Source organism: Mobula hypostoma, chromosome 1, assembly GCF_963921235.1.
Source record: "Mobula hypostoma chromosome 1, sMobHyp1.1, whole genome shotgun sequence".
NCBI classification, from domain to species: Eukaryota; Metazoa; Chordata; class Chondrichthyes; order Myliobatiformes; family Myliobatidae; genus Mobula; species Mobula hypostoma.
Genome location: NC_086097.1, coordinates 54,501,667 through 54,529,597, shown reverse-complemented (window position 1 = coordinate 54,529,597; position 27,931 = coordinate 54,501,667). Strand labels below are relative to the sequence as shown.

The 27,931-nt window shown below is 41.2% G+C and overlaps 1 protein-coding gene across 4 annotated transcripts in view; it reads right to left on the bottom strand.

The window, feature by feature from the left end:
• samd4a (sterile alpha motif domain containing 4A) overlaps positions 1 to 27,931 on the bottom strand; it is a 174,381-nt gene that overhangs the window by 59,574 nt on the left and 86,876 nt on the right. For all 4 annotated transcript variants that reach the window (XM_063049146.1, XM_063049125.1, XM_063049148.1 and 1 more), the window contains one exon: positions 4,596 to 4,705. In XM_063049146.1, coding sequence (XP_062905216.1) covers positions 4,596 to 4,705 — 110 coding nt within the window. The remainder of the gene's footprint in view (positions 1 to 4,595; positions 4,706 to 27,931) is intronic.

The following is a 27,931-nucleotide window of genomic DNA, read 5'->3' as shown; positions in this document are numbered from 1 at the left end:
TTTTTTTTTGAACCTAGACTGAGATTGATTAAATGGTGTACTCAGTATTGATGAGAAGTAGTACAATTGTTTGTATGTTATTAGTAAAAGCAGATTGTGTTTGTCCATTATTGTGAAGTAGATGAAGATCAGACCGCATTTTATGAGTAATTAATGCAGAAAACCAGGTAATTGCAAAGGGCTCACAAACTTTTTCTTGCAACTGTATATCAGAACACAGTGAATTACATTGTTTGTGTCAACAACTAACACACCCAAAGATGTGCTGTGGTCAGTCTGCAAGTGTTGCCACACATTCCGGCCTTAACATAGCATGCCCACAACGTTGAGCAGAACAACATAAGCAACAATATAACAACAAAACAAAAGCAGGCAACAGCAGCGAAACAAGCCGCTCCCCCACCCACCCCACCACCAACACATCCACTCTCACACATGAGCAGGTCTCCACCCCAGGACCTCCACACTCATCAAGCTCTGGACCAACGACCTCGGGGAACTATCACAGCACTTCCCAATCACAGGCTGATCTCTGGGCCTCAACTTCCAGACTGACATAGATCTCCTGCCCCAGTGACCTGGGAATCACTGATCATTGTTACTCTTGCCTGTTTGGACCTCCAACCCTGGAGATTGCAGGCCTTCTCAGCACCTGCCGATCTGACCTCCAGGATAACAAAGAGCTTTGACTGCGGAGTGCTCCAACTTGGATTACAAACACCAACTCTTGCTCCTGACTCTTCATTGTCTTTAACACCCCCTCATCTCTGTGCCTAAACTCTAACTTGGCCCCTTACTCCTCACACTGCTTCCAAAACTATCCCTATGAAGGTAAAAATACAATGAAGTCTGAGCCACAACATCAACAGACATCGCAGCTCAGTGCCATCTTTATCGGAAGATGGCACTGAAGCCACATGGATCATGCATCCAGTTAGGGAGAGAAGGATAAATCCATCTTTGCCGGATGGCTTTGTTAGCAGATTTTGCTGTGGAGAAAAAGAAAGTACATGAAACTCATTATGCTTCAAGAGGAGATCCTTTTGTTGCAATGCAAAACACTGTTCACCGCAGACAGAACAAACCTTGCAGAGGTGCCTACATTACATACAAAACCAACAGCACAATACAGGCCCTTCAGCCCACAATGCTGTGCCGAACACGTCCTTGCCTTAGAAATTACCTACGGTTACCCATAGTCCTCTATTTTTCTGAGCTCCATGTACCTACCATGTACATATTTGCTTTGTCAATAAGTTTAAGGTTATACAGACAAAGATGCACAATATAGATCAATTATAATTATTCTAGTACAGTACTAACAGGGACACTGCAACCTCCAAACATTTTGACATCTCAATTTCTTTTAGATGACAAATTAAAGCAGAAGATGCTGGAAATTTTCAGATAAAGAGAGTTAATATTTGCATTAATGACCTTTCATTAGAACTGAAAACTTTAGATACAGGCATTTTTTTTTTTGCAAGGTGCCAAGAAGGGAGAGAACAAAACAATTATCTGCAATGGATGGAAATCAAGAAGAAAGGGATGGTATAGACTGTGACTGAGCAAGAGAGGCATGTTGATGTCTTGCTGCTAGCAACTGACTTGCCCAGAGGAAATTTAAATGAAGAGTGAAAAATAACAAAGCAGAGAGAAAGGAAAAGGAATGACAAAGCACAGCAGTGTTATAAGTCCCAAATAAAGGATTGTGCAGGGGAAAAGCCCAAAATATCAGATAGGATCTGTACAGATAGAGAAAAAAAAAACTACATTAGAAAAGGCCAGTGATTGCAATGTGAAAAAACAACTGTAGGTTATGGAAATTGGAAACAAAAATTGTTGGAAACATTCAGAGTAGCAGCATGTACTGAGAAGGAAAAATAACTAATGCCTTGGTGGAGATGTCATGTTGTTGTAACTGTGAGCTTAAAGAATATCTCATCCTTCTGTGGGCAACTTCAGTATTCAAGAATAAACTCTGCATTTTTTTTTACCTTCTTCTAGCACAATGAACCATGGAATATTTTGAGCTGTATAAACATTATCCAAGACAAGCTTTATCTTGGTACACGTGACAATAGTAAACAAACACAATTTCAGGTAACCAATTTTTCAAGCTTGCAACAGAAATAGCCAGTTCTGATACAAAAGCACAATAGCTGGATAGGTAGCTGCAGTGGATTGGGTGGCATCTTTGAGAAGGGACCATCTGGCTATTTGAGTATTTATTTCAGATTTCCTGAAATTGTGCTCTATGTCACCCATTTCTAGCATGCACTTTGTTTCTTACTTAACCAATTTATTTTCTCTATCATTTTATACCTTTAACAGATACGTTTGTACATTCAGTATTATTCGCAAGACTGCTGAGTCATCATTCATATTGTCACAATCTCTTTGTCCTATCCCTTCCCCTTCTCTGCAACTTAAAACAACAATCTGAATGGTAGTCTGTTTTAGTAATTTCAGGATTTTAGCATTTAAATGTATTTGACCTTCACAACAAATCATTCCCCTGAGGACAAAGCAAAGCAAAAACACACAAGGAAGTGTTTCTTTATAATCTGAAATTAAATTACAACCTTATCTCAAAGGGAAAATCTTAGTGAATGCTAAGTAATGAAAACATGCTGGTATTATCAGGTATGACTGGAAAACACTGGCAAAGGTAAATCCACAATTCAACTGAAGCATAATACTTCCTTTATACACCCCTTTTTTCCTTGTTGGGTAAATAGAATTCAAACTGTTTCAGGTTCAAGATAAATAGGAGAATCACACTGATATTAAAAAAAATTAATGCATAGAAATTTGCATGCTTAGAAATAATTTGAAACACTGACATATTGGAACTGGTAGATAAGGAACCAAAGAACATTATGCCAACAGAATTTTGCTGTCCTTTAAATGATGCCATAGAATTGCCCTGAATTTCAACTGATAAACAACTAGTTAAAAATTTCACAAGACAGATATCATTTCTGATAATGGATTCTTCACATCAGCTCAGATTTTGAGGTCAAATCTGAAATGACGATGAATCCACAATTGAACCAAAAGGCAAAATAAGCAATGATCTGAACCATAATTTGGCCTCAATTATTGAAAAAAAATCAAAAATGTTCATAAGTAAATTAATCAAAACATGTTATGCCACATACAACCTTGAGATTCATCTTCTTGCAGGCAACCACAAAACAAAGAAAACAACAGAATCCACAAAAAACCCACACAACCAGGAGTGACAAACATCCAATGCATGAAACAAAAACAAATTGTGCAAATAATAACAAAGTAAACAAGTAATACACAAAACATGAACCACACAGTCCCCGAGAGTGAGGCCACAGTCACAGAGGTAAGTAATGCCACAGCTGCAGATTCTGTATAGTACTGAGGTGAGTGAAGCCAGTATAGGAGCCCAATGGCTGCAGACCATAATTGCGGAGTCCATTCAGCACTGAGGTGAGTGAAGATGGCCCAGACCACAGGGCAACAACTGCTATTGAAACTGGCGGCACGGACCAAGACTCCTGCACTGCATGCCTCATGGTAGGTCGGTCAAATCCAGGCAAATGGGACAGTGTCAGGTGGGGGATAATGGCTGACATGGAGAGGTGAGCTGAACACCGGTTTATCCTCTGCCCTTGACGCTTTAATTACTTTAATCTTACTTGGCACTTAAATCAACTAAACATCCGTTCATTTTTGCTCTCTGGCCCTGGGCCCCGCTGATTCATTCCGGCCCAATATATACTCCAGTAATGGCTGCTGTGGCATTCTATGCATTCTTGAGAGTCCAGTTTGCCAAATCCTTCAGGAGACCACAGAACACTTAAACGGTTCAAATGCCAGAACACTTAAGACGGTTCAAACACACACGTCCCAAAGGGAAGTTTCAGGCTGCGGATTGCAGTGATCATAATATACTAAGATAAAACAATTTGAAAACTTCCACATAATAAATGGTAGTGCATGTTTTTCCTTTAGTATTAAAAGCGGTAGTCTCATCTGCAACCATATTATTGGCTTAAGCCATACTTCGGAAATTCAAGCACATAATTTTGTTTGATGTTTAGTACATCAGGGACCTTTTGCAGATGAGAACATTAAACAAGATCAGCAACCACCTGGCAATTCCACCTCATCACATTTCCTTCTCGAGTCTCTTAAATCCTGACTTAGAAATAAGTCATTCTTCCTTAATCGTTATTGAATTGTAAATCAAGAACTACTAATTAATAAAAGTGGCAAAGTATCTTCACTACCTATACTAGAATGATTTCAGACAACATTGTTCCAATATCAATGCAAGATCAATTGGAGAGGGATTAATAATATTGGCTTTAGAAGATCAGGTTCTGGTTTATTGTCATTGTCTTATATGAAGTGAACTTTGTTGTTTCATGGCAGCGGTACAGTGCAAAAACATAAAATTACTGTAAATTACCAAATAAATAAATAATGCAAAAAAGGGAATAGTCATCCCAAGAATGAACAAATGGAACAAATGATGGGAAAATTTAACCAAACATAAGCATTTACAGATAAATCATCTGCAGATAAGTGATGATTAATGTTGAAGAATATACCCGTGCTTCCAGTTGAACTTCCGTGAGTGCCATCATTTCTTCATACGTGAGTTTGGAGAATAAACCTGCATATTTATGCAGACGCAGACTTTTTAACCAGGCTGGAACATCTGCAATTAAAGAAATATTAACATACATTAGAATGCATCTGTAAACAGATAAAATTTACCTTTTCTAATGCTACCTTCTTCACTCATCAAAACCATATACCTTCGAAGTTTAAATACAAAGTAGAATGTTGTCAATATTAAGCTTTAGGACCACCAAACCTCTATACATACTTTATCCCTGGATAAAATAACTCTGAATCATCAGCAGAATAGACTGACCAGCCGCATACATGTAGAATCACAATCAGCTGAGCTGACCAAACTCATCTGCTATGTCAAACACTTTCTAAATTTAGAAGAGTTTTGGTGTACTTTTGCATAGTATGTTCCAATCTGTTCTCAGGAAAAAGAATAGATCACAACCTTTAAGTGAAGGCAAGGTTACTAATGCCACTGGAGTTTCTCCAGACAAAACACTAATACATATAGATGTTATTTAAGCTTTGTAAAATTCAGATTATTTTACCATATTAAAATGATTTTAAAATTCATTTTTAATGAAGAGTAATAATAAACTTTAAAAAATATTTCTACAATATATTGACATTTTTATTATTTTGGACTAAACAGACAATGAATTCTGGAGAATAAACCAGGAAATTACTACCCTTTAATAACATGACACCGGGTCTGAACTTGAATCAATTCTTGGCCAAGTAAAATGGAACACCTGTGATCACGTGTGTAGGTGAAGGGAAAAGAACAAGTACACTACTTGAAATATGAAACACAAAACAGTGTAAGGCTAGCAATCACATCTTGTTGCTGTTGGAAACATCTCATATAAAAGGTAGTTCTTGCAGAGAAATAGAACACCAAATAGATTTAAGTTCTGTTTTTGAAAGATTAACTATTTGGAACAGATAAAATTGCTGGCTAGCTGCTCCTGAACTGCAGTAATTGCATTGCTTTAGCCTCTGATGTACCCTTCTGCTGAAAGCCTCTGTCCCAAAACCTCAAGAGTATAGAGTCTGTCTTCAGACAAGTATTTGGCTTCACTCTCAGAAGGGATTTGACAGCTGGTAAGCCCTGTCCCTAGACTCACGTTATCAAAACTGGCATTACTAACAGGCATGTCTTTGACATTTACCACTAGTTAGCAAAGTTTAGAGCTTTTTAAAAACAAAAACAGTTAACAAGTTTCTACTCACATTTTACATGCAAAATTGATGCACAATGCAATTAATACATAATTGTTCATGTTAACACAAACATTAAAATCTACTTTAATAAATGAAAAAATCGAGCATGTTACTTTTTGATTTCTCCAATTTATTTGAATAGGGACGGCTATGCTTGAGCCTTGTTTAAGCTGGTATAATTTCAATGGATAGAATTCTCAGTTTGTAAGATCATCAGCAAATGGAATTTCGTCTCAACAAGTGTTACATGATGCATTGTGGGAAGTTAAATGGAGGTTGGACACAGAATAGATGAAGGAATGTAAATGAAAAGAAGGACCTTGGGGTTTAAATCCATAGATAGCTGAAAGTGGTAACACTGGTAGATGTGGTAGTGTAGAAAAAATGAAGATGCCTTCATAGGTAGGAACAGAGAACATAAAAGTTGTGACAAGTTGCAACTTTACAAAATGTTGCTTAGATTGCATGTGGGAATATTGTGTACAGTTCAGTCTGCCAGACTATAGGAAGGGATGAGGTTGTGCTGGAGAAACTGTAGAGGAGATTCCCAGGATGTTGCCCAGACTGATAAAAGATTAGATAAGCTGTGTTTGTTTTCCCTGCAGTGAGGGGTAACCTGAAAGATATCTGAAATTATAAGGAGGTATAGATAGGGTCATCATCATCATTATGTGCCATGTCATATGACATAGGCAATCATGGTCCCATGACATGACTGGTCTTGGCAAATTTTTCTACAGAAGTGGTTTGCCATTACCTTCTTCTGGGCAGTATCTTTACAAGATGGGTGACCCCAGTCATTATCAATACTCTTCAGAGACTACTTGGCATCAGTGGTCACATTACCAGGAATTGTTATATGCACCAGCTGTTCATATGACCATTCACCACCCATTCCCATGACTTCATGTGACCCTGATCAGGGGAGCTAAGCAAGTGCTACACCTTGCCCAAGGGTGACCTGCAGGCTGGTGGAGGGAAAGAGCGTCTTACATCTCCTTTGGTAAAGATGCATCTCCACCCTGCCAGACAAAGTAAGGTAGATAGTCAGGATCTTTCTTTTCCTAGTGGTAGAGTTATCTGAAACAACAGTCTGAGAAGAAGGTAGTTTAGGGGAAGAGAGTGCACCTAATACCTGGAACTCGCTGCCAGAGATAATAGCAGAGTCAGATATAATCACCTATATTTAAGAAGCATTTAGACATGGCTTAAATCAGCAGGTCATAGAAGAACACGAATATAATGCAAGAAAATGGGATTAGTGCAGATGGACTAAAAGGCTGGAATGGATATGGGAGGTAGAACTTCTGTGCTGCACAATCCTTAGGGAACTCTTTATGCCCTAATGGGCTCCATCTGAGGCCCAATGAAGAGCACAGGTACAAAAAGCAGTCTTAGTAGCATGGCCTGGTAATTAATAGACATATATAGTATATCTTATATATAAAATCTTGAATAGCAAGTTATCACAAGTGGATGGGAATATACAGTTGAGGTTACCATCAATCAGTCAGACAGTCAGAACATTGGAGATACTGTGAGGATTCTAGTGGCCTACTACTAACTCCTAATTTGCATGTTCTTATGCACAAATATATGAGTGAATAGTCCAGTGCCGATATAGGCCCAGACGAACAAGTGACTTCAAGGCTTTCATGATTAAATCCAAATATTTGCGTTGGTGTGGAAACAGTAGATCTGGAACAATGATAACAATCAACCAAAACCAGCACACATATCAATGACTAGTTGAAAAAATCCATTCTTTTCAATTACAAATGACATGACAAGCAAAATTACATGACAAACAGAACTTGTTTCAAATGATAAACATACATAATAACGTTAAGAAATATCAAAGAATAATGTCAAATTTATTGGCATTTTGAGAATGTCAAATTGGTATTGAAAACTGAGTTATTTAAGCTACTTTAAAACTCAAAATTATTTAATTTGAAATCCCTGTTTGATTTACTCCAAATTGTGTAACACAAATTCGCAGATAACTTAGAAACAAATGTAAGTACATTTATGATGAAACACTAAAATAGTTTGGTCACATGAAAAAAGAATAATTTTTGCTCTTTTGTTGAGGCTGTCTAACCACTGACTTTTTATTTCAGATTATTTTACACCTATTATATTTTTCTCTCTTTGCTTTCAGTATATCCTGTGGTAAATATCATTCTTCAAGTCCTTGGTTTGCTAACATGGTTTTAAGACATGGTCAATAACCTCATTTTGCAAGCATTTTAAAAATCAGATCTTTTTTTTCCTTGCTTCAATCAAGTTTAAGGGTATGGTATAACCAACTTAAAGCTTATGAAATTATTGTGACATTCACAAGTGTACTTTTATTGCTTGTATAACCAAACTGATGGTTTTCCGTTTTATTTCATATGTTGCTATTTTCACATTTAAAATGTCATTATTAACTTTACTGCATTCACACAAAACTTTTTCTGACAAAGTGTATTTACAAATACAGGTCCTTCATAGGTTATGGCAGGGTTCACAACACGAACAGTTCATGTCAGAAACATGACTACAAACTGAGTTTCCAGAAGAAATTGTCTACTGTTCTACAGCAGCCACTGGGTCTCCCAAACACGCAAGTCATATGTACTGCAGAGGCTGAAAATAAGCTGGGCATTTAGAACCTGGGGTGGATCTGTCATCTTCTTCTCGTTCACTCTTCTCTATTAAATGCAATAGGGATTTTTGATTTATAACTACCTACAGAGATACTCCTTAGGCATTTATTAATTTAACATGCATTCATTTGACAGATTGTTAACAAAGATGATCCCAGAGCAACTTGTACATGGCTACTATGATGAAATTGCCAAATGAAAATGTTAATCTCTGAAATTTAAGTGAATGGGAGGAATAATTCATTAATTTACATGTGCATGAAGATTTCAGAAATCAATCTTAGCTCTAATTTTATGCCCACAGAAATAATTTTGTTCCATCAGTTGTGTTGACACAATCCAATAAATTACAGTCAATCTTGAACCAGTCCTTGCAATTTGCCTTCATAATTTAACTCTCTCCATGTTATCATTCCTAGCAACAATTCTTCCAATGCCAATATATCCTTCCTATGATGAAATGTACACAACCTATTGAGGTTGGCCAGAGCTTTTGAAATATATCAGATAGTTGAAGGTTCACAAACACGAAATGCTGATTGTTTCAGTTTCCACTAATATTGTCTGATCTGCTTTCCTCCCATCTCCCAACCCCAGCACTTTGTTTTTGTAATGGATAGATTTGTTTTATGTAGTTTCTTTTTCCCTTAAGGTGTCCTAATCTCATAATGAATGAAGTGATTTTGAAATTTAATCCAAGGAAACATGTTGCACAAAGTGAGGCTATGTGTGTACAACCAGTCTACATTTTACATTTCTCCATCTCATTTTGTTTTGGTCTCTAACACATCTTTTCTCAAGATGAGGCTTTCTGTTCCAGGATATCTAAAGAACTTCCTTCTTCATGAAACATGTCTCATGTCTCTGAGGCTGTTAGAGCCATCACACATATTTTCTCCAATTCCCCACCATCTGCACTTATACAACCTCCACCAAGACTGTACAGAGAAAATTTGCTGGGTCCTCATTTTTCAACCCACCAGCCTTCATGTTCAACATATCGTGCTTCATCATTTCTGCCAGCTGCAATGGGATCCTGTCACAATCACATCTTTGCCTTCCCCACCCTTTTCTGCTTTGGCTTTCAACTCTCTTCTTGACTCTCTGGTTTGCTCATCTCTATCCAGCCATCCCTTCCTGTCCATTGGTACATTCTCCTGCAACCATAGGAGGTGCAATACTTAACTCTATTTCCTCACTCATCACTAACCAGGGACCTAAACACCCCTTCCAGGTCAGACAAAGATTTACATACAACTCCACCAATTTTATCTACTGCATTTGGTGTTCTTGATGTGACCAATGGTGAGACCAAGTGATGATTGTTTTTCAATGGCCATCCTGACCTCTTGGTTGGATACTATTTCAAATGCCTTCCCATTTCCACATCAACTTGACAATCCTCAACCTTCTCCACCGTAAGAGTGAAGTTAAACATAATGTAGAAGAATAGCAGCTATATTACGCCTAGGTCATCTACAAGCAAGCCAATGGTATGAATATCACATTTTCTAACTTCAGATAACTCTCACTCCCTCTGCTCCCTTCTCTGCTCTGTGACCTTGCAGATGTATTTAGACAAGAACAACAACCAAATTTAAATTCCTGGAGAACATCAACAGAGATAATGCTGCAAAAATGGAAAGTGGAAATCGTTACTCTTGGTGCTCTGATTAAGAACAAATGATTGGAAACTGATCCAGGTGAGGATAATCCTATACAAATGTAAAACAGAGATACAGAGGATATGTAATCAGCCAATTCATGAGTCAGAAAGATGCAACTGATGATTCTAACCAAGCCATTCTCAAAATGATGATGTAGACGTATATGAAAAATACCTAAGTGCTTGTTCAACTCGAAAGGCAATAAAAATGTTATGATATTGGAGCTTGTAAACCGTGTACCTCAAAACAAATTCAGTAAGTCAACAGTTGGATCTCTTCAATTTTTTAAAATTTATTGAGATACAGTGCAGAATAGAGCCTTCCGTCCCTTTGAGGCATGCTGCCCAGCAATCCCTATGTGCGACACGAGCAGCAGCAGTACTCTCAATGAATACAATTAAATATTCTGGTTTCAGCCTGTTACAGCTAAAAAGCACAACTGCTTCCAAGGTCAGTACAGTCAACAAAGATGTCTTAATGAGTTTAAACAAATTATCACTTGCTTAAAACCGATGGAAACAACAGTCTGTGGTCAGAAGTGCCCACGAAGTAAACCTCGGAGGAAGCGCAGGCATACATCAGGTTTACAAGTGCGCTTAAGGAAACGGGGTTTTAAACTATCTATACCAACTATCTTGCTGGTGAATGTGCAGTCTCTGGTGAATAAAATCGATGATCTCAGAGCCAGGATGCTGAATCAGATGGACGTAAGGACCGCGTGTGTCCTTTGTTTCATGGAATCCTGGTTAACCCCTTCTGTAATGGATGCAGCGATTTAGATTGACGGGATTACTATACACCATCAGACTAGATCTACAGAGTCTCTCAAAAGCAGAGGTGGGGCAGTATGCCTCATGATCAACTCTTTTTGGTGCACAAATATATCAGTGCTGTCCCAGTTCTGCTCACCAGACCTGGAATATCTAGCAGTAAAATGTCGTCCTTTTTACCTACCACAGGAGTTCTCTGGGGTCATTCTGGTCGCAGTTTACATTCCATCTCAGGCCAATGTCAAGCAGGCTCTAGACAATCTGAGCAATGGGATCAGCATGCACGAAACAGCGCATCCTAACGCCTTCACCATTGTTTTGGGAGATTTTAACAAGGAAAGTCTGAAAAAAATCACTAAGCATATTACCATCAACAGATCACTTGCAATACCAGAGGAAACAACACACTGGACCATTGCTACATCACCATCAAGAATGCCTACCGTGCTATTCCACGCCCTCACTTTGGGAAGTGTAATCACCTAGCTGTACTTTTACTCCCTGAATATAGGCAGAGACTGAAGACTGCAGCACCAGCAGTGAGGACCAAGAAGGTTTGGACAAGGGAAGCACAAAAGTGCCTACAGGACTGCTTTGAATCAGTGGACTGGACTGTATTCAGGGATTCATCTTTGAATCTGGCTGAATATGCTGCAGTTGTTACTGACTTATTGAAACCTGTGTGGATGAGTGTGTGCCGACAAAGACTTACTGTACATTCCCAAACCAAAAGCCGTGGATGAACCAAGAGGTACGCCGTCTGCTGAAGGCTAGATCTGTGGCATTCAAGTCCGGCAACCCAGGCCTGTACCAGAAAACCAGGAATGATTTGCGGAGGGCTATTTCAAGGGCAAAGAGACAATTTCGAACGAGATTGAAAGCGATATCAGATGCACGGCAACTCTGGCAAGGTCTGCAAGACATTACTTCCTACAAAGTGAAACCCAATAGTATGAATGGCAGTGATGCTCCACTACCAGATGAACGCAACATCTTCTGTGCACGCTTTAAGGGAGAACACAACTACAGCTGTGAAGATCCCTGCCTCACCTGATGACCCTGTGATCTCAGTCTCAGAGGCTGATGTTAGACTGTCTTTAAAGACAGTGAACCCCCGCAAGGCAGAAGGTCCTGATAGAGTACCTGGTAAAGCTCTGAAAACCTGGGCCAACCAACTACCGGGAGTATTCAAGGATATTTTCAACCTCTCACTGCTACGGGCAGAACTTCCCACTTGCTTCAAAAAGGCAACAATTATACCAGTGCCTAACAAGAATAACGTGGCTGCCTTAATAACTATCGCCAGGTAGCACTCACATCGACAGTGATGAAATGCTTTGAGAGGTTGGTTATGACTAGACTGAACTCCTGCCTCAGCAAGGACCTGGACCCATTGCAATTTGCCTATTGCCACAATAGGTCAACTGCAACGCAATCTCAATGGCTCTCTACACGGATTTAGACCACCTAGACAACACAAACACCTACATCAGGATGCTGTTCATCGACTATCGCTCAGCATTTAATACCAACATTCCCACAACCCTGATTGAGAAGTTGCAGAACCTGGGCCTCTGTACCTCCCTCTGCAATTGGATCCTTGCCTTCCTAACCGGAAGACCACACAGGCACACCTCAGGGGTATGTGCTTAGCCCACTGCCCTACTCTCTGTATACATATGACTGTGTGGCTAGGCATAACTCAAATACCATCTACAAATCTGCTGATGATACAACCATTGTTGGTAGAATCTCAGGTGGTGACAAGAGGGCGTACAGGAGTGAGATATGCCAACTAATGGAATGGTGCCACAGCAACAACCTGGCACTCAACGACAGTAAGACGAAAGAGCTGATTGTGGACTTCAGAAAGGGCAAGACGAAGAAGCACATACCAATCCTCATAGAGGGATCAGAAGTAGAGAGAGTAAGCAGTTTCAAATTCTTGGGTGTCAAGATCTCTGAGGATCTAACCTGATCCCAACATATTGATTTAGTCATAAAGAAGGCAAGACAGCGGCTATACTTTGTTAGGAGTTTGAAGCGATGTGGCATTGTCAACAAATACACTCATAAACTTCTATAGTTGTACCATGGAGAACATTCTAGCAGGCTGCATCACTGTCTGATATGGAGGAGCTACTGCACAGGACTGAAAGAAGCTGCAGAAGGTTGTAAATCTAGTCAGCTCCATCTTGGGCACTAGCCTACAAAGTACCCAGGAAATCTTTAGGGAGCAGTGTCTCAGAAAGGTAGTTCCATTATTAACTCAGCGATTCAGAAACAGCTTCTTCCCATCCGATTCCTAAATGGACATTGAAGCTTTGGACACTACCACACTTTTTTTAATATAGTGTATTTCTGTTTTTGTACATTTTAAAAAATCTATTCAATTTTTTTTCTCTCTCTGCTAGATTATGTATTACATTGAACTGCTGTGGCTAAGTTACATGCCGGTGATAGTAAACCTGAATCTGATTTAGCCCTAGCCTCGTCACAGGACCCAGCTACCTATCAACCGGTACCGTCTATGGACTGAGGGAGGAAACCAGAGCACCCGGAGGAAACCCACATGGTCAAGGGGAGAATGTACAAACTCCATACAGGCAGCAATGCAAATTGAACCCGGGTCACTGATAATGTAAAGCATTGTGCTAACCATTAAGCTATCAAAATATTGAAATAGTACTTCATATACATGTCTAAGAATAACTAGACCTGTGTTAAACATTCTCAAATTCATGCCAAATCTGTTACTTTTCACAAAAAAACAAACTGAAAACTTGCTTTGAGTAACATTGGTTAACCCCTCTCTCAACAAGTAAAAAAATAAATGAACAGATACTACATAAGGCCTGACCCTCAGTACTAGCTGCAACCTCAGATGCGTGGCAAGACAGCAGGACAATAGTATAGGTTCAAGAACCACCCTCCCCCCCTCTCCCAGCATACTACTAGCTAATGTCCAGGCCATTGAGAACAAGTTGATAAAATAGGGGAAGACTGACCTATCAAAAAGAACTGAGGGGCTGTTGCGTGTTTTGTCTCACTGAAACAAGGCTTGCACCTACCTCACCTGGCTGTACCGTTCAACCTGTGGGTTTCTCAATTCACCAGATGGACAATATGGTGTCCTTGACCAAAGTTAGATTCAAAGGGGTCTGCTTCTTAATCAATTTCTTATGGTGCTCAGACGTGATAGTCCCAGTGAACTCCTCTGCCTCAACCAAGTTGGTGTATCTGGTGGTGAAGTGTCACCCATACTATCTGCCATGAGAGTTCACTTTAGCTATCCTAACAGCAGTCTACATCCCACCTCAGAAAGACACAAAGCCCGCACTTAATGAACTTATACTCTGTGGTTAACAGCCTTGAAATGGGATAGCCAGATGCCCTTTTCATCATTGCCAGTGACTTCAACTAGGCTAACTCCAATTGTCAAAAGTCAAAGTAAAATTTGTCATCAAAGATATGTATACGTTACCATATACTGCCTTGAAATCCATTTTTATTGCAAATATTTAAAGAAGGATGAAAAAAATGAAAATATGCACAAAGACTGACAAACAACCAATGTGCAAAACACAAATTGCATGATTAATAAAAATATTTACCAAGAACATGAGTTGTAGAATCGTTGAAAGTGAATCTGTAGATTGTAGAATCAGGTCAGAGTTGTGGTGAATGAAGTTGTCCATTTCACTTCAGGAGCCTAACTGTAGGGTAATAATTGTTCTTGAGCCTGGTAACGTGGGACATAAGGCTTCCATACTTCCTACCCGACAGTAGTAGCAAAAAGGGGGCAATGCCTGGTTGGTGGGCTGTCTTTGATGATGGATACTGTTTTCTTATGGCAGCGATCCATGTAGGTGTGTTCAACTGAGCAGAGGGCTTTCCCTGTGATGGACTGGGCTGTATCCACTTTCTGTACACTTTTGCGTTCTTGGACATTGGTGTTTCCACATCAGGCTGTGATGCAACCAGTAAGAATACTGTGCATCTTTGGAAGTCTGTCAAAATTTTTGGTGACATCCTGAATCTATGGAAACCTCTAAGAAAGTAAAAGTATTGAACATCAGGACATATCCTCTGATATGATAATGTCAAGAAATTTTAAACTGCTGACTCTTTCCACCTCTACTACTCCATGAGTATGGGCTCATGGGCCTCTGGTTTCTTCGTCTTGTAATTGATAACTAACTCTTTGGTTTTGGTGACGTCGAATGAGAGGGTGGTATGGCACCATTCAACCAGACTTTCAATATCCCTCCCATAAACTGATTTGCCACCACTTTAGATTTGGCCAACAAGTGGTATCTCAGCAAACATAAATATGGTATTGGAGCTGTACTTAGCTACAAAGTCATAGGTATAAAGTGAGTAAAGTGGTTAAGTAAAGAGTGTGCTACCATAATACTACCAGTACATCTTCTGTCCCACTAGAGGCAAAAGAAAAACATCCCCGACCATTGCTATACAACTGTCAAAGATGCCAAGAGAGCCGCGCGCTAGAATCGTTGCTGGGTCAGGGTTCGGTCCGTGCTATTGGTGCTGCTCTCTAGTTTTCAATCCCAGGAAAATAGCTGGATTGCATTCATTTGTGGCTGCACTAGTCCATGATGAGGAACTGCTCGTGCTTGTTTTTTGTAGAAACATGGCTCCAGGACAACATCCCATGCACCATCAATCTTCTGGCCATGCCACTCAGGGACTTCAGCTATTTTTTTTTGTGACTGCATTCTATCATAACTATACATGATATATGTATTAGTATGAGAACACTCAGTCCTCTTTTATTGTCATTTAGAAATGCATACATGCATTAAGAAATGATACAATGTTTCTCCAGAGTGATATCACAGAAAGCAGGACAAACCAAAGACTAACACTGACAGAACCACATAATTATAACATACAGTTACAGCAGTGCAAAGCAATACCATAATTTGATGAAGAACCAACCACAGGCATGGTAAAAAAAAAAGTCTCAAAGTCCCCGAGTTGATCGACTCCCGAGTCTCCGATAGCAGGCGACAAAAGGGAGAAACTCCCTGCCATAAACCTCCAGGCACTGTCAACTTGCCGATGCCTTGGAAGCAGCCGACCACAGCCGACACCAAGTCCATCCATCCGAGAACTTTGAGCCTCCAACCAGCCCCTCCGATACAGCCTCCCGAGCGCCATCGACCTAGCCCCGGCTGCTGAAACAAGCAAAGCCGAGGATTCGGGGCCTTCTGCTCCGGAGATTCCAGTTACCACACAGTAGCAGCAGCAGTGAAGCGGGCATTTCAGAAGTTTTCCAGATGTTCCTCCATGGTCTCAGAGGCCACGTGCTATGTGCTATATGTTGCAGTTGATACTGTGTTTTGCACCTCGGCCCCGGAGGAACACTATTTCATTTAACTGTATGTATACATGTGTATGATTCAATTACACTTAAACTTGAATGGGCCTTGTATACGATAAAATGGATTGTGAGGTCAAGTGTCCACCTCAGTATGATCTTGCACTGCATTTTTAAATAGCTTTTACACTTTATTTTGCATTATTGTTTTACTTTATTCTAACTAAACACATTGTGCATTTATTTGATATGTATAAATAGCACGCAAAACAAGCTTTTCACTGTATCTTGGTACATGTAACAATAATAAAGCAATACCAATAAATGTATTAATTCACTAGCAAAGTCCTCATAATAGGTTCTCTCAGAATGGAGCACAATCTGCATTTGGTGACATGCCTGTTTTCCAGTGAGGATAAAATATTTAACTGTGCAAAATTTTGCTCTCCTGAATTTTTAACAGTGAATGAACATTAAATACTGAAAGGATTTCAAGCATATTAAGAGCACAAGGATAACACTGGAAATGCTAAAGCCAATTAGGAACCAGAATAGCAATCTGTGCGCAGAGGCACAGACTGTCTCCTGCCTTGCCTCCCTGAACAATTGAAAACAAAGTAAGAGTTTGATAGAAATTTTCACATCTTCTCTGAGCTAAGATGTCAGATAAATGGTAGTATCTGAAATCTGACAGGATGAATCAGATAATTACAGGGCAGTGAGTGTAATATCACTGGTAGGGAAATAACAGGGAAAATTCTGAGGAACAGGATTAAAATATACTTGGAGAGGCAAGGATTAATCAAGGATAGTCAGCATGGTTAAAGACAGATCCTGACTGAAAAACGTGTTTTAATTTTCTGAAGAGCTACTGCAAAGGTTAAATAAGATCCAGGGCAACTTAAGAAACTGGATCCAAAAGTGACTAAGAGGAGGAAGAAGTAGAGAATTATGTTTTGTGATTGGAACCCTGTGACCAACTACATACAACAGGAATCTAAGCTGATGCCATTCCTTTAAACAGACAATAAAACACAGGCTCTTTAAATTATTGACCATCTGCTATCAGTATTTTCTTGATTTCCTCACTTGCATATCTCAGTTAGTTCAGATTGGCAACAAAATCTCCTCCACAATCATCAACAGAATTGCACCACAAAGCTGTGTGCTTAGCCCCCTGTCCTATTCACCTTTTACCTATGACTGCAAGGCCATATATATCTCAGATTGGTTTGAAACACCAATGCCCTTGAACAAAAAAGTCAACAAAAAAAATAGTGGATACAGCCCAGTCCATCATGGGTAAAGCCCTCCCCACTATTGAGCACATCTACATGGAGCACTGTTGCAGGAAAGCAGCATCCATTATCAAAGACCTCCACCATCCAAGCCATGCTCTCTTCTCAACAGGAAGGAGGTACAGGAGCCTTGGGACACACACCACCAGGTTCAGGAATGGTTGTTACCCCTCAACCATCAGGCTCTTAAACCAGAGGAGATAACTTCACTCACTCCAACACTGAACTGTTCCCATAACCGATGGCTTCACTTTCAGGACTCTTCATCTCAAGTTCTGGATATTTATTGCTTATATATTATTATCTTGTTTTGTTTCTTTGAATTTACTGTGAATGCTCAAAATAAAATGAATCTCAGGGTTGTATATGGTGATATACATGTACTTTTATAATAAATTTACTTTGAACTTTTAGAACTTTCACAACAAACATCAAATATCGCAGTCTTCAACAAACAATAGTACACATCATAGTAATCATCTATCATGTACTGTGTGAAACTGCTGACAAGTCTTGAGTACTACTCAGGATTCCAGTCAGCAACTATTCAGCTGTCTGAGGTGTTTACTTTGTCTCAAATTTCGGGAATCAGATTGTTAAGAATGAAGTGAGAGTGAGCAGCAATAATAGATCCTCTAAGGAACAAAAAGCTTTGAATTGGCTGGCAAAGTAATGTAGCGGTTAGTGCAATACTTTAGAGCGCCAGTGACCTGGGTTCAATTCCCATCGCCGTCTGTAAAGGAGTTTCTTTTTTTCCCCTGTGACCGTGTGGTTTCCTCCCATATACCAAAAACATATGGGTTAGCAGGTTAACTGGTCACGTGGCTGCCAATTGGTGGCTCAGACTCATTGGGCCAGAATTGCCTGTTACTCTGCTGTACCTTCAAATAAAATAACAAAATAAAGATAAAATATACTTTTCACAGATGATTATTAATGTGGAGGAAAACTAATTAAATGTTTGACAGATGCAATAACCAGCAAAGTTGTCATTAATCATTCATTATCATCCATATGAGGAAGATGATTTGTTATCAACAAAGTACAGATACAAGTTTGGAGACATATTTAAATAACATGGTTACCAGAACCACAAACAGAAATTCTGCAGATGCTAGAAATTAAAGCAATACAGTACACACAAAATGCTGGAGGAATTCAGCAGGCCAGGCAGCATCTATGGAAAAGACATGCTGCATGTCTGCCCTCACCCCCATCCTCCCGCTAGTCCACCAGGGAGAGGGCTCTTGTCCTCACCTACCACCCCAGCACATAATTCTTCGTACTTCCACCAGCTCCAACAGGATCCCACCTCAAGTACATCTCTCCCCACCCCACACTTTCTGCTTTCCGCAGGGTTCGCTCCCTACGTAACTCTTTTGTCCATTCGTCCCTTCCCACTGATCTGGCATTTATCCTTGCAAGCAGAACAAGTGCTACACCTTCCCCCTGACTACCATTCAGGGCCCTGAACAGTCTTTCCAGAGGAGGTGGCACTTCACTTGAGAGTCTGTTGGGGTCATCTACGGTACCTGGTGTGGCCTCCTGTATATCGGTGAGACCTGACGTAGACAAGGAGATTGCTTCACTGAGTACCTACGCTCCATCCACCAAAAAAAGCGGGATCACCCAGTGGCCACTGATTTTAATTCCACTCCCTATTCCCATCCTGACATGTCAGTCCATGGCTTCCTCTACTGTTGCAATGAGGCCACACTCAGGTTGGAGGAGCAGCAGCTTATATTCAGTCTGTCAACACACATCAAAGTTGCTGGTGAACGCAGCAGGCCAGGCAGCATCTCTAGAAAGAGGTACAGTCGACGTTTCAGGCCGAGACCCTATTCAGTCTGTGTTGTCTCCAATCTGATGGCATGAACATAGATTTCTTGAACTTCTGGTATTTCCACCCTCACTTCACCATTCCCCACTCTGACCTTATCTCCTTATTTGCCCATCACCTCCCTCTGGTACCCTTCCCCCTTTTCTTTCTTCCATGGCTTTCTGTCCTCTCCTATCAGATTCCCCCTTCTCCAGCCCTGTATCTCTTTCACTAAACAACTTCCCAGCTCTCTTACTTCACCCTTCCCCCTTCCCGGTTTCACCTATTACCTTGCGTTTCTTCCTCCCCTCTCCCCACCACCTTACTTGTTCTCATTTTTTTTTCCCTCCAGTCCTGAAGGGTCTCAACCTGAAATGTTGACTGTACTCTTTCCCATAGATGCTGCCTGGCTTGCTGGGTTCCTCCAGCATTTTGTGTGTGTTGCTTGATTACCAGAACCAACTTGTATTAGAATGCTTGATTAACATTTAACATTTCCAAGGACTTGCACACAAAAACATAATTTAACAGTGGTCCATAACAATTTACAGCCTAATGCAGGAGATGATGCAGGATGCTTGATCTGAGATACCGATACATTTCTTCCAACTTTGACCAACTTAGTTCAAGTACCAGCTAAATAATACACGGAAGTAAGCTTGTAAAAAGAGGCACACTGAACCTGACACCACGAATGATGACAGGCCAGTAAGGCTAACATGGGCTGGGTGCACATGGAGAAAAAAGTAAGGAGAAGCAAAAAATATAATTTGGATGGGCAGTTTCATCAAACCACCAGCAACTTAAGCCAGTGTCAAATATGATTCCACAAGAGATTCTGCAGATGCTAAACACCACATACAAAATGCTGGAGGAACTCAGTAGGTCAAAAAGTATTTATGGAGGGAAATTAATGTTTCGGGATGAGACCCTTCATCAGGATTGGAAAGGAAAGGAGTGAAAGCAAGAATTAAAAAAAAACACGTAGGAGTACAAGCTGCTAAGTCCGCAGGGGGGAGGAATAAAGGGAACAACATGAGAAGCTAGGATCTTCTTCACCAGACTTTTCAACACTCCTCTCTCCCCTCCAACCTCTGCCGTCCACTAACCCAGCTCTAACTCCTGCAGTGTCTTCACCATCCTCTCTTACCTTCTCCTCCCTGAAGTGGAATCTTTGTCTGTTGAGCCACACCACACTGAGGTCCAAGCCTGCCATAATACTGAACTCTTCTTCTGTCACCTCTGTCTCTATTTCTTTGGCAAGGATAACCCCACCCACCACGGATGACCCTCTTCTCCCATCTTCAAACCTCACCCTCCTTTTGGACCCCCTGCTCTGGTCTTCTGTCTGCTCTGGTAGAACATCAACCATCTCAACTTCACAACTCCCCTGACCTATTCCAACTTCAAACCCTTGGAACACACTGCCCTCCACCTCGCTCTCAAATTTACTTGGCCTATTTCTGACACCTCCCTCCTCTTTTTTGATCTTTGTCTCCATCTCCAGATTATCTTCCAACATCTTTTACAAATCCATCGATACCCACAGTTATTTTTGATTATAATCTTCCTACCATTCTCTCAGTTAGAAACATAGAAAACCTACAAAACCTACAGCACAATACAGGCCCTTCGGCCCACAAAGTTGTGCCGAAGATGTCCCTACCTTAGAAATTACGAGGGTTACCGATAGCCCTCTGTTTTACTAAGCTCTATGTACCTATCCAAAAGTCTCTTAAAAGAACCTATCGTATCTGCCTCCACCACCGTTGCCCTTTCCGTGCGCTCACCAATCTCTGTGTAAAAAACTTACCCCAACATCTCCTCTGTACCTACTTCCAAGAACCTTAAAACTGCCCTCTTGTGGCAGCCATTTCAGCCCTGGGAAAAAGCCTCTGACTATCCACACGACCAATGCCTCTCATCATCTTACACACCTCCATCAGGTCACCTCTCATCTTCCATCTCTCCAAGGAGAAAAGGCCAAGTTCACTCAACCGGTTTTCATAAGACATGCTCCCCAATCCAGGCAACATCCTTGTAGCATACATCAAAGTTGCTGGTGAACGCAGCAGGCCAAGCAGCATCTGTAGGAAGAGGTGCAGTCGATGTTTCAGATGCTACAGATGCTGCTTGGCCTGCTGCGTTCACCAGCAACATTGATGTATGTTGCTTGAATTTCCAGCATCTGCAGAATTCCTGTTGTTTGCGTTTAAACATCCTTGTAGATCTGCTCTGCACCCTTTCTATGGTTTCCACATCCTTCCTGTAGTGAGGCAACCAGAACTGAGCACAGTACTCCAAGTGGGACCTGACCAGGGTCCTATATAGCTGCAACATTGCCTCATGGCTCCTAAATTCAATTCCACGATTGATGAAGGCCAATACACCATATGCTTTCTTAACCAGAGTCAACCTGCGCAGTTGCTTTGAGCGTTCTAGGGACTCGGACCCCAAGATTCCTCTGATCCTCCACACTGCCAAGTCTTACCATTAATACTATATTCTGCCATCATATTTGACCTACCAAAATGAACCACTTCACACTTATCTAGGTTGAACTCCATCTGCCACTTCTCAGCCCAGTTTCACATCCTATTGATGTCCCGCTGTAACCTCTGACAGCTCTCCACACTACCCACAACACTCCCAACACCTTTGTGTCATCAGCAAACTTACTAACCCATCCCTCCACTGCGTCATCCAGGTCATTTATAAAAATCACGTAGAGTAAGGGTCCCAGAACAGATCCCTGAGGCACACCACTGGTCACCGATCCCCATGCAGAATATGACCCATCTACGACCACTCTTTGCCTTCTGTGGGCAAGCCAGTTCTGGATCCACAAAGCAATGTCCATTTGGATCCCATGTCTCCTTACTTTCTCAATAAGCCTTGTATGGGGTACCTTATCAAATGCATTGCTGAAATCCATATACACTACATCTACTGCTCTTCCTTCATCAATGTGTTTAGTCACATCCTCAAAAAATTCAATCAGGCTGGTAAGGCACGACCTGCCCTTGACAAAGCCTTGCTGACTATTCCTAATCATATTATACCTCTCCAAATGTTCATAAATCCTGCCTCTCAGGATCTTCTCCATCAACTTACTAACCACTGAAGTAAGACTCACTGGTCTATAATTTCCTAGGCTATCTCTACTCCCTTTCTCGAATAAGGGAACAACATCCGCAACCCTCCAATCCTCCGGAAACTCTCCTGTCCCAATTGATGATGCAAAGATCATCGCCAGAAGCTCAGCAATTTCCTCCCTCGCTTCCCACAGTAGCCTGGGGTACATCTCGTCCGATCCCTGTGACTTATCCAACTTGATGCTTTCCAAAAGCTCCAGCACATCCTCTTTCTTAATATCTACATGCTCAAGTCATCACTACAATCACCAAGATCCTTTTCCATAGTGAATACTGAAGTATTCATTAAGTACCTCTGCTATTTCCTCTGGTTCCATACACACTTCCCCACTGTCACACTTGATAGGTCCTATTCTTTCACGTCTTATCTTCTTGCTCTTCACATACTTGTAGAATGCCTTGGGGTTTTCTTTAATCCTGCCTGCCAAGGCCTTCTCATGGCCCTTTCTGGCTCTCCTAATTTCCTTCTTAAGCTCCTTCCTGTTAGCCTTATAATCTTCTAGATCTCTAACATTACCTAGCTCTCTGAACCTTTTGTAAGCTTTTCTTTTCTTGACTAGATTTATTACAGCCTTTGTACACCATGGTTCCTATACCCTACCATAACTTCCCTTTCTCATTGGAACGTACCTGTGCAGAACTCCACACAAATATCCCCTGAACATTTGCGGCATTTGTTCCATACCTTTCCCCGAGAACATCCATTCCCAATTTAAGCTTCCAAGTTCCTGCCTGATAGCCTCATAATTCCCCCTACTCCAATTAAACACCTTTCCATTCCTATCTTGTAAAGGAGATAGAATTATGATTACTATCTCCAAAGTGCTCTCCCACTGAGAGATCTGACACCTGACCAGGTTCATTTCCCAATACCAAATCAAGTACATCTCTCCTCTTGTAGGCTTATCTACATATTGTGTCAAGAAACCTTCCTGAACACACCTAACAAATTCCACCCCATCTAAACCCCTCGCTCTAGGGAGATGCCAATTGATATTTGGGAAATTAAAATCTCCCACCACAGCAATTCTGTTATTATTACACCTTTCCAGGATCTGTTTCCCTATCTGCTCCTTGATATCCCTGTTACTATTGGGCGGCCTATAAAAAACACCCAGTTGAGTTATTAACCCCTTCCTGTTCCTAACCTCCACCCACAGAGACTCTGTAGACAATCCCTCCATGACATCTACCTTTTCTGCAGTTGTGACACTATCTCCGATCAACAGTGCCACGCCCCCACCTCTTTTGCCTCCCTCCCTGTCCTTTCTGAAACATCTAAAACCCGTCATTTCAAATAACCATTCCTGTTCCTGAGCCATCCAAGTCTCTGTAATGGCCACCACATCATAGCTCCAAGTAATGATCCATGCTCTAAGCTCATCCGCTTTGTTCACAATACTCCTTGCGTTAAAATAGACACATCTCAAACCGTTGGTCTGAGTGCATCCCTTCTCTATCACCTGCCTATCCTCCCTCTCGCACTGTCTACAAGCCTCTTCCCCAGCCTCTTCAGTTTGGTTCCCACCCCACAACATTTCTAGTTTAAACTCTCCCCAGTAGCCATAGCAAACCTCTCCACCAGGATATTGACCCCCCTGGGATTCAAGTGCAACCCATCCTTTTTGTACAGGTCACATCTGCCCCAAAAGAGGTCCCAATGATCCAGAAATCTAAATCCCTGCCCCCTGCTCCAATCCCTCAGCCATGCATTTATCCTCCACCTCATTCTGTTCCTGTACTCACCCTCATGTGGCATAGGCAGTAATCCCGAGATTAGTACCTTTGCGGTCCTGCTTCTCAACTTCCTTCTTAACTCCCTATAGTCTGTTTTCAGGACCTCTTCCCTTTTCCTACCTATGTCATTGGTACCAATATGTACCACGACCTCTGGCTGTTCTCCTTCCCACTGCAGGATATCGTGGACTCGATCTGAAACATTGCGGACCCTGGCACCTGGGAGGCAAACTACCATCTGAGTTTCTTTCCTGACTCCACAGAATAGCCTGTCTGACCCCCTAACTATAGAGTCTCCTTACACTACTGCTTTTCTCTTCCTTTCCCTACCCTTCTGAGCCACAGGGTCGGACTTTGTGCCAGAGGCACGGCCACTGTTGCTTCCCCCAGGTAGGCTGTCCCCCCCAACAGTACTCAAACAGAAGTACTTATCGTTCAAGGGGACAGCCACAGGGGTACTCTCTAGTACCTGACTCTTCCCCTTCCCTCTCTTGTTCTTCCAGTTCTGCCTCATCTGTTCTCAGGATGAGGCTTTCCATTCCAGGACCCCTTTTTCATAAAATAAGCTTTTCCTTTCACCCCATCAATACTGTCCTCAGCCACATCTCCTTCATTTGTCACGTCTCTGCCCTCACCCCATCACCCCCCCCACCCCGACATAGGGATAGGCCTCCCTTTGTCCTCAACTACTATTCCATGCGCCAACACAGCATTCTCCACAACTTCTGCCATCGCCATCAGGTAAAGGTACATACTGAATATTATAAAGACAAAATATCTGCCATTTTTTTCTGATTTCTCTGCAACTCAGCTGCAACTTTGATAAAATCATATGGGTTAATGATTTGAGATTAAATATAAAGGTCATAATTAGTACATTCACAAGTGATATAAAAATTAGCAAAGTGACTGATAACAAGAAAGCAAATTCCAGACTACATTAGATATCAATGGCTTAGGTTCGATGGGCAAGCGAATGGAATTCAAAGGCTCTTTTATTATCAAAGTACACAACTCTGAAATTATTCTTCTTCAGATAGCTATGAAACCGAGAAAGAAACGAAAGGCAGCATGATCATCACCTCCCAAAACCTTGCTCCCCGCACAAAATAAACGAACAATACTGGAACAGGCATATTGACCTCCAAATCCCTCTCCTCCACACAAAAAACTGAGAAAGATTGGGCGAAAAACACAGAATACAAAAAAGCCATAAGACTGAAAAAAAGTCCACAGTCCAAGTACATCCAAAACGTAGAAAACCTGAGCAACATTCTCTCTCTCCATAGCAAAATGATCTCACCAATGATAAAAAGGCAGTCTTCCTCTCTCTGGCAATCCCCCAGCAATAAAAAGACAGGCAGCTGGCATTTCAATCTCCCTCATTGCCTTGATCGGTGAACAATGGAGGCTTTAAATAGAGAAATGGAGTTGAGCATCGGCTCTCAATCTTCTCGTCATGAGGTCCTCGCACACTGCCTCTGCTTCCAGGAATCCCCTTGGAGACTGCAGAGTGCTGAAACACCCAAACGATCTCCAAATTGCAAACCATAGACTCCCAACAGTTCAAGAATCACGTTCAAGATGAAAAACAAACTTAAAAGACATAGAAGTAGTAAAATCAATCTGAAGTGAATTAAATCTGAAGAAACACAAATAAATCTATTTAGATGGTCAAAGAAAACAAAGGAGTACAAATATTGTATGATGATGATACTATGAAAGAGGTGGTTTCTTGCACTGCTTGCCCACAGGATCTCTAAAGATAGTAATGTTATTATTACCAAGAGATTCAGTGCCTGCTGTGTGAATCATTAGCAAAATACACTGCAATATTTCACTAAGGCTTCTTCAATAGTAACTCTCAATCCCATGACTTCTACTGTTATGACACATGTTGCAAGTCTGCTAAACATCACTTCAAATTCTTCTCCCAGTCATGCACAATATATTACTATTATAACATTATTGCCAAGTCCAATTATTATAACTTCCCATCCAAAAGCCCTCAGACAGAATCTTCATCAGATGCATTGCAGTGATTCAGGGAAATTTCACAAATTTTTCCATGGATATTTATGATTATGAAGACACGTAGTCCTCTTTTATTGTCATTTAGTAATGCATGCATTAAGAAATTATACATTATTTCCTCCGGTGTGATATCACAAAACACAGGACAAACCAAGTCTGAAAAAACTGACAAAACCACATAATTATAACATATAGTTACAAACAGTGTAACAATACCATAACTTGACGAAGAAGTCCATGAGCACAGTAAAGTTCAAAGTTTCTCAAATGTCCCACATCTCACGCAGACAGGAGAAGGAAGAAAAACGCTCCCTACCATGCCGACCACAATCTGACTCTGAGTCATCCGAAAACTTCGAGCTCTGATCAGCTCTCCGACACCGAGTATTGAGCGCCATCTCTGTCTGAACGATTTGACCTCCTTCTCGGTCACCAAAAGCAGGCAAGGCCGGGGATTTTGAGGCCTTCCCTCCGAAGGATTCCCGACCACACAGTAACGACAGCAGCGGACAGGCGTTTCAGAAATTTCTCCAGATGTTCCTCTGTGCTTGCACGTCCATTCTCCATCAAATCAGACTTGTCCACGACCCCTATTTAACAGGTACGACATCATTTTTCACCGGACAGCTGCGCACACGCAGGCGCGCTGCCATCTTCTCCTTCACCTTATTTTCGGATAAGTAATAAATATTGGCCTTGCAAGCCCGGTTACATTCTATATATACATTACAAATTCACATACAACAATATGAGACAGTTGCTTTTCTTGGCCATTTTCTGTGTTATGTGAGGAGGGAAATCATGCGAGAATTGAATTTATAAAAATACTGTACCTTTTAGACTACAGATGTAATACTGTGTACTCCTGATCATCACATCTTTGCTACTTGCAGAAAACTAGGTACTATCTTCTTGTTTGCAATTGGCTACACCACAGCAGAAGGCCAAGGACAGACAGGTTAATCAAAGAATCACAGTGGGGTGTCAAAAGGCACGTAACTGGAAGCTCAGGATACCACTGGAGAGAGAACAAATGCCATGCAAAACGGTCACCTCATCTCGGCTTGGTCATGAGCACGGAATGCTGGCAACAAGAGTGTAGCACATGGATTTGTGGATAACAAGTTCACATGGAAAGAAAATCAGTCACTATGTACAAATAAGTCATTCCTCGTGTTCTCTAACTGGAAACTATGGATTAATCGAGATCCAATACCAGATCTAGATCTTACTGGCGTACAGTAAGACGGAATGTCAAAACAACAACCTCTCCTTCAATGCCACAAAAACAAAACAGCTGGTCATTGTTTTCATGAAGCATAGTGGAGTACATGCCCTTATCTGTATCAGTCAGGTGAAGATGGTTGAAAGCTTCATGTTTCTAGGTATAAATATCACCAAGAATTTTTCCTAGTCCAGCAGCATGGAGACTAGGCCCAAGAAAGCACACCTGTGCTTCTACTTCCTCAGCAATTCAATCTGCCCCCAATGACTCTCACCCATTTTGAGAAAAACACCACAGAAAGCATCATGCCCGGATGCATCACAGCTTGCTATGGAAACTGTTCTATCCACAACTGCAATAAATTGCTGAGAGTTGTGTATG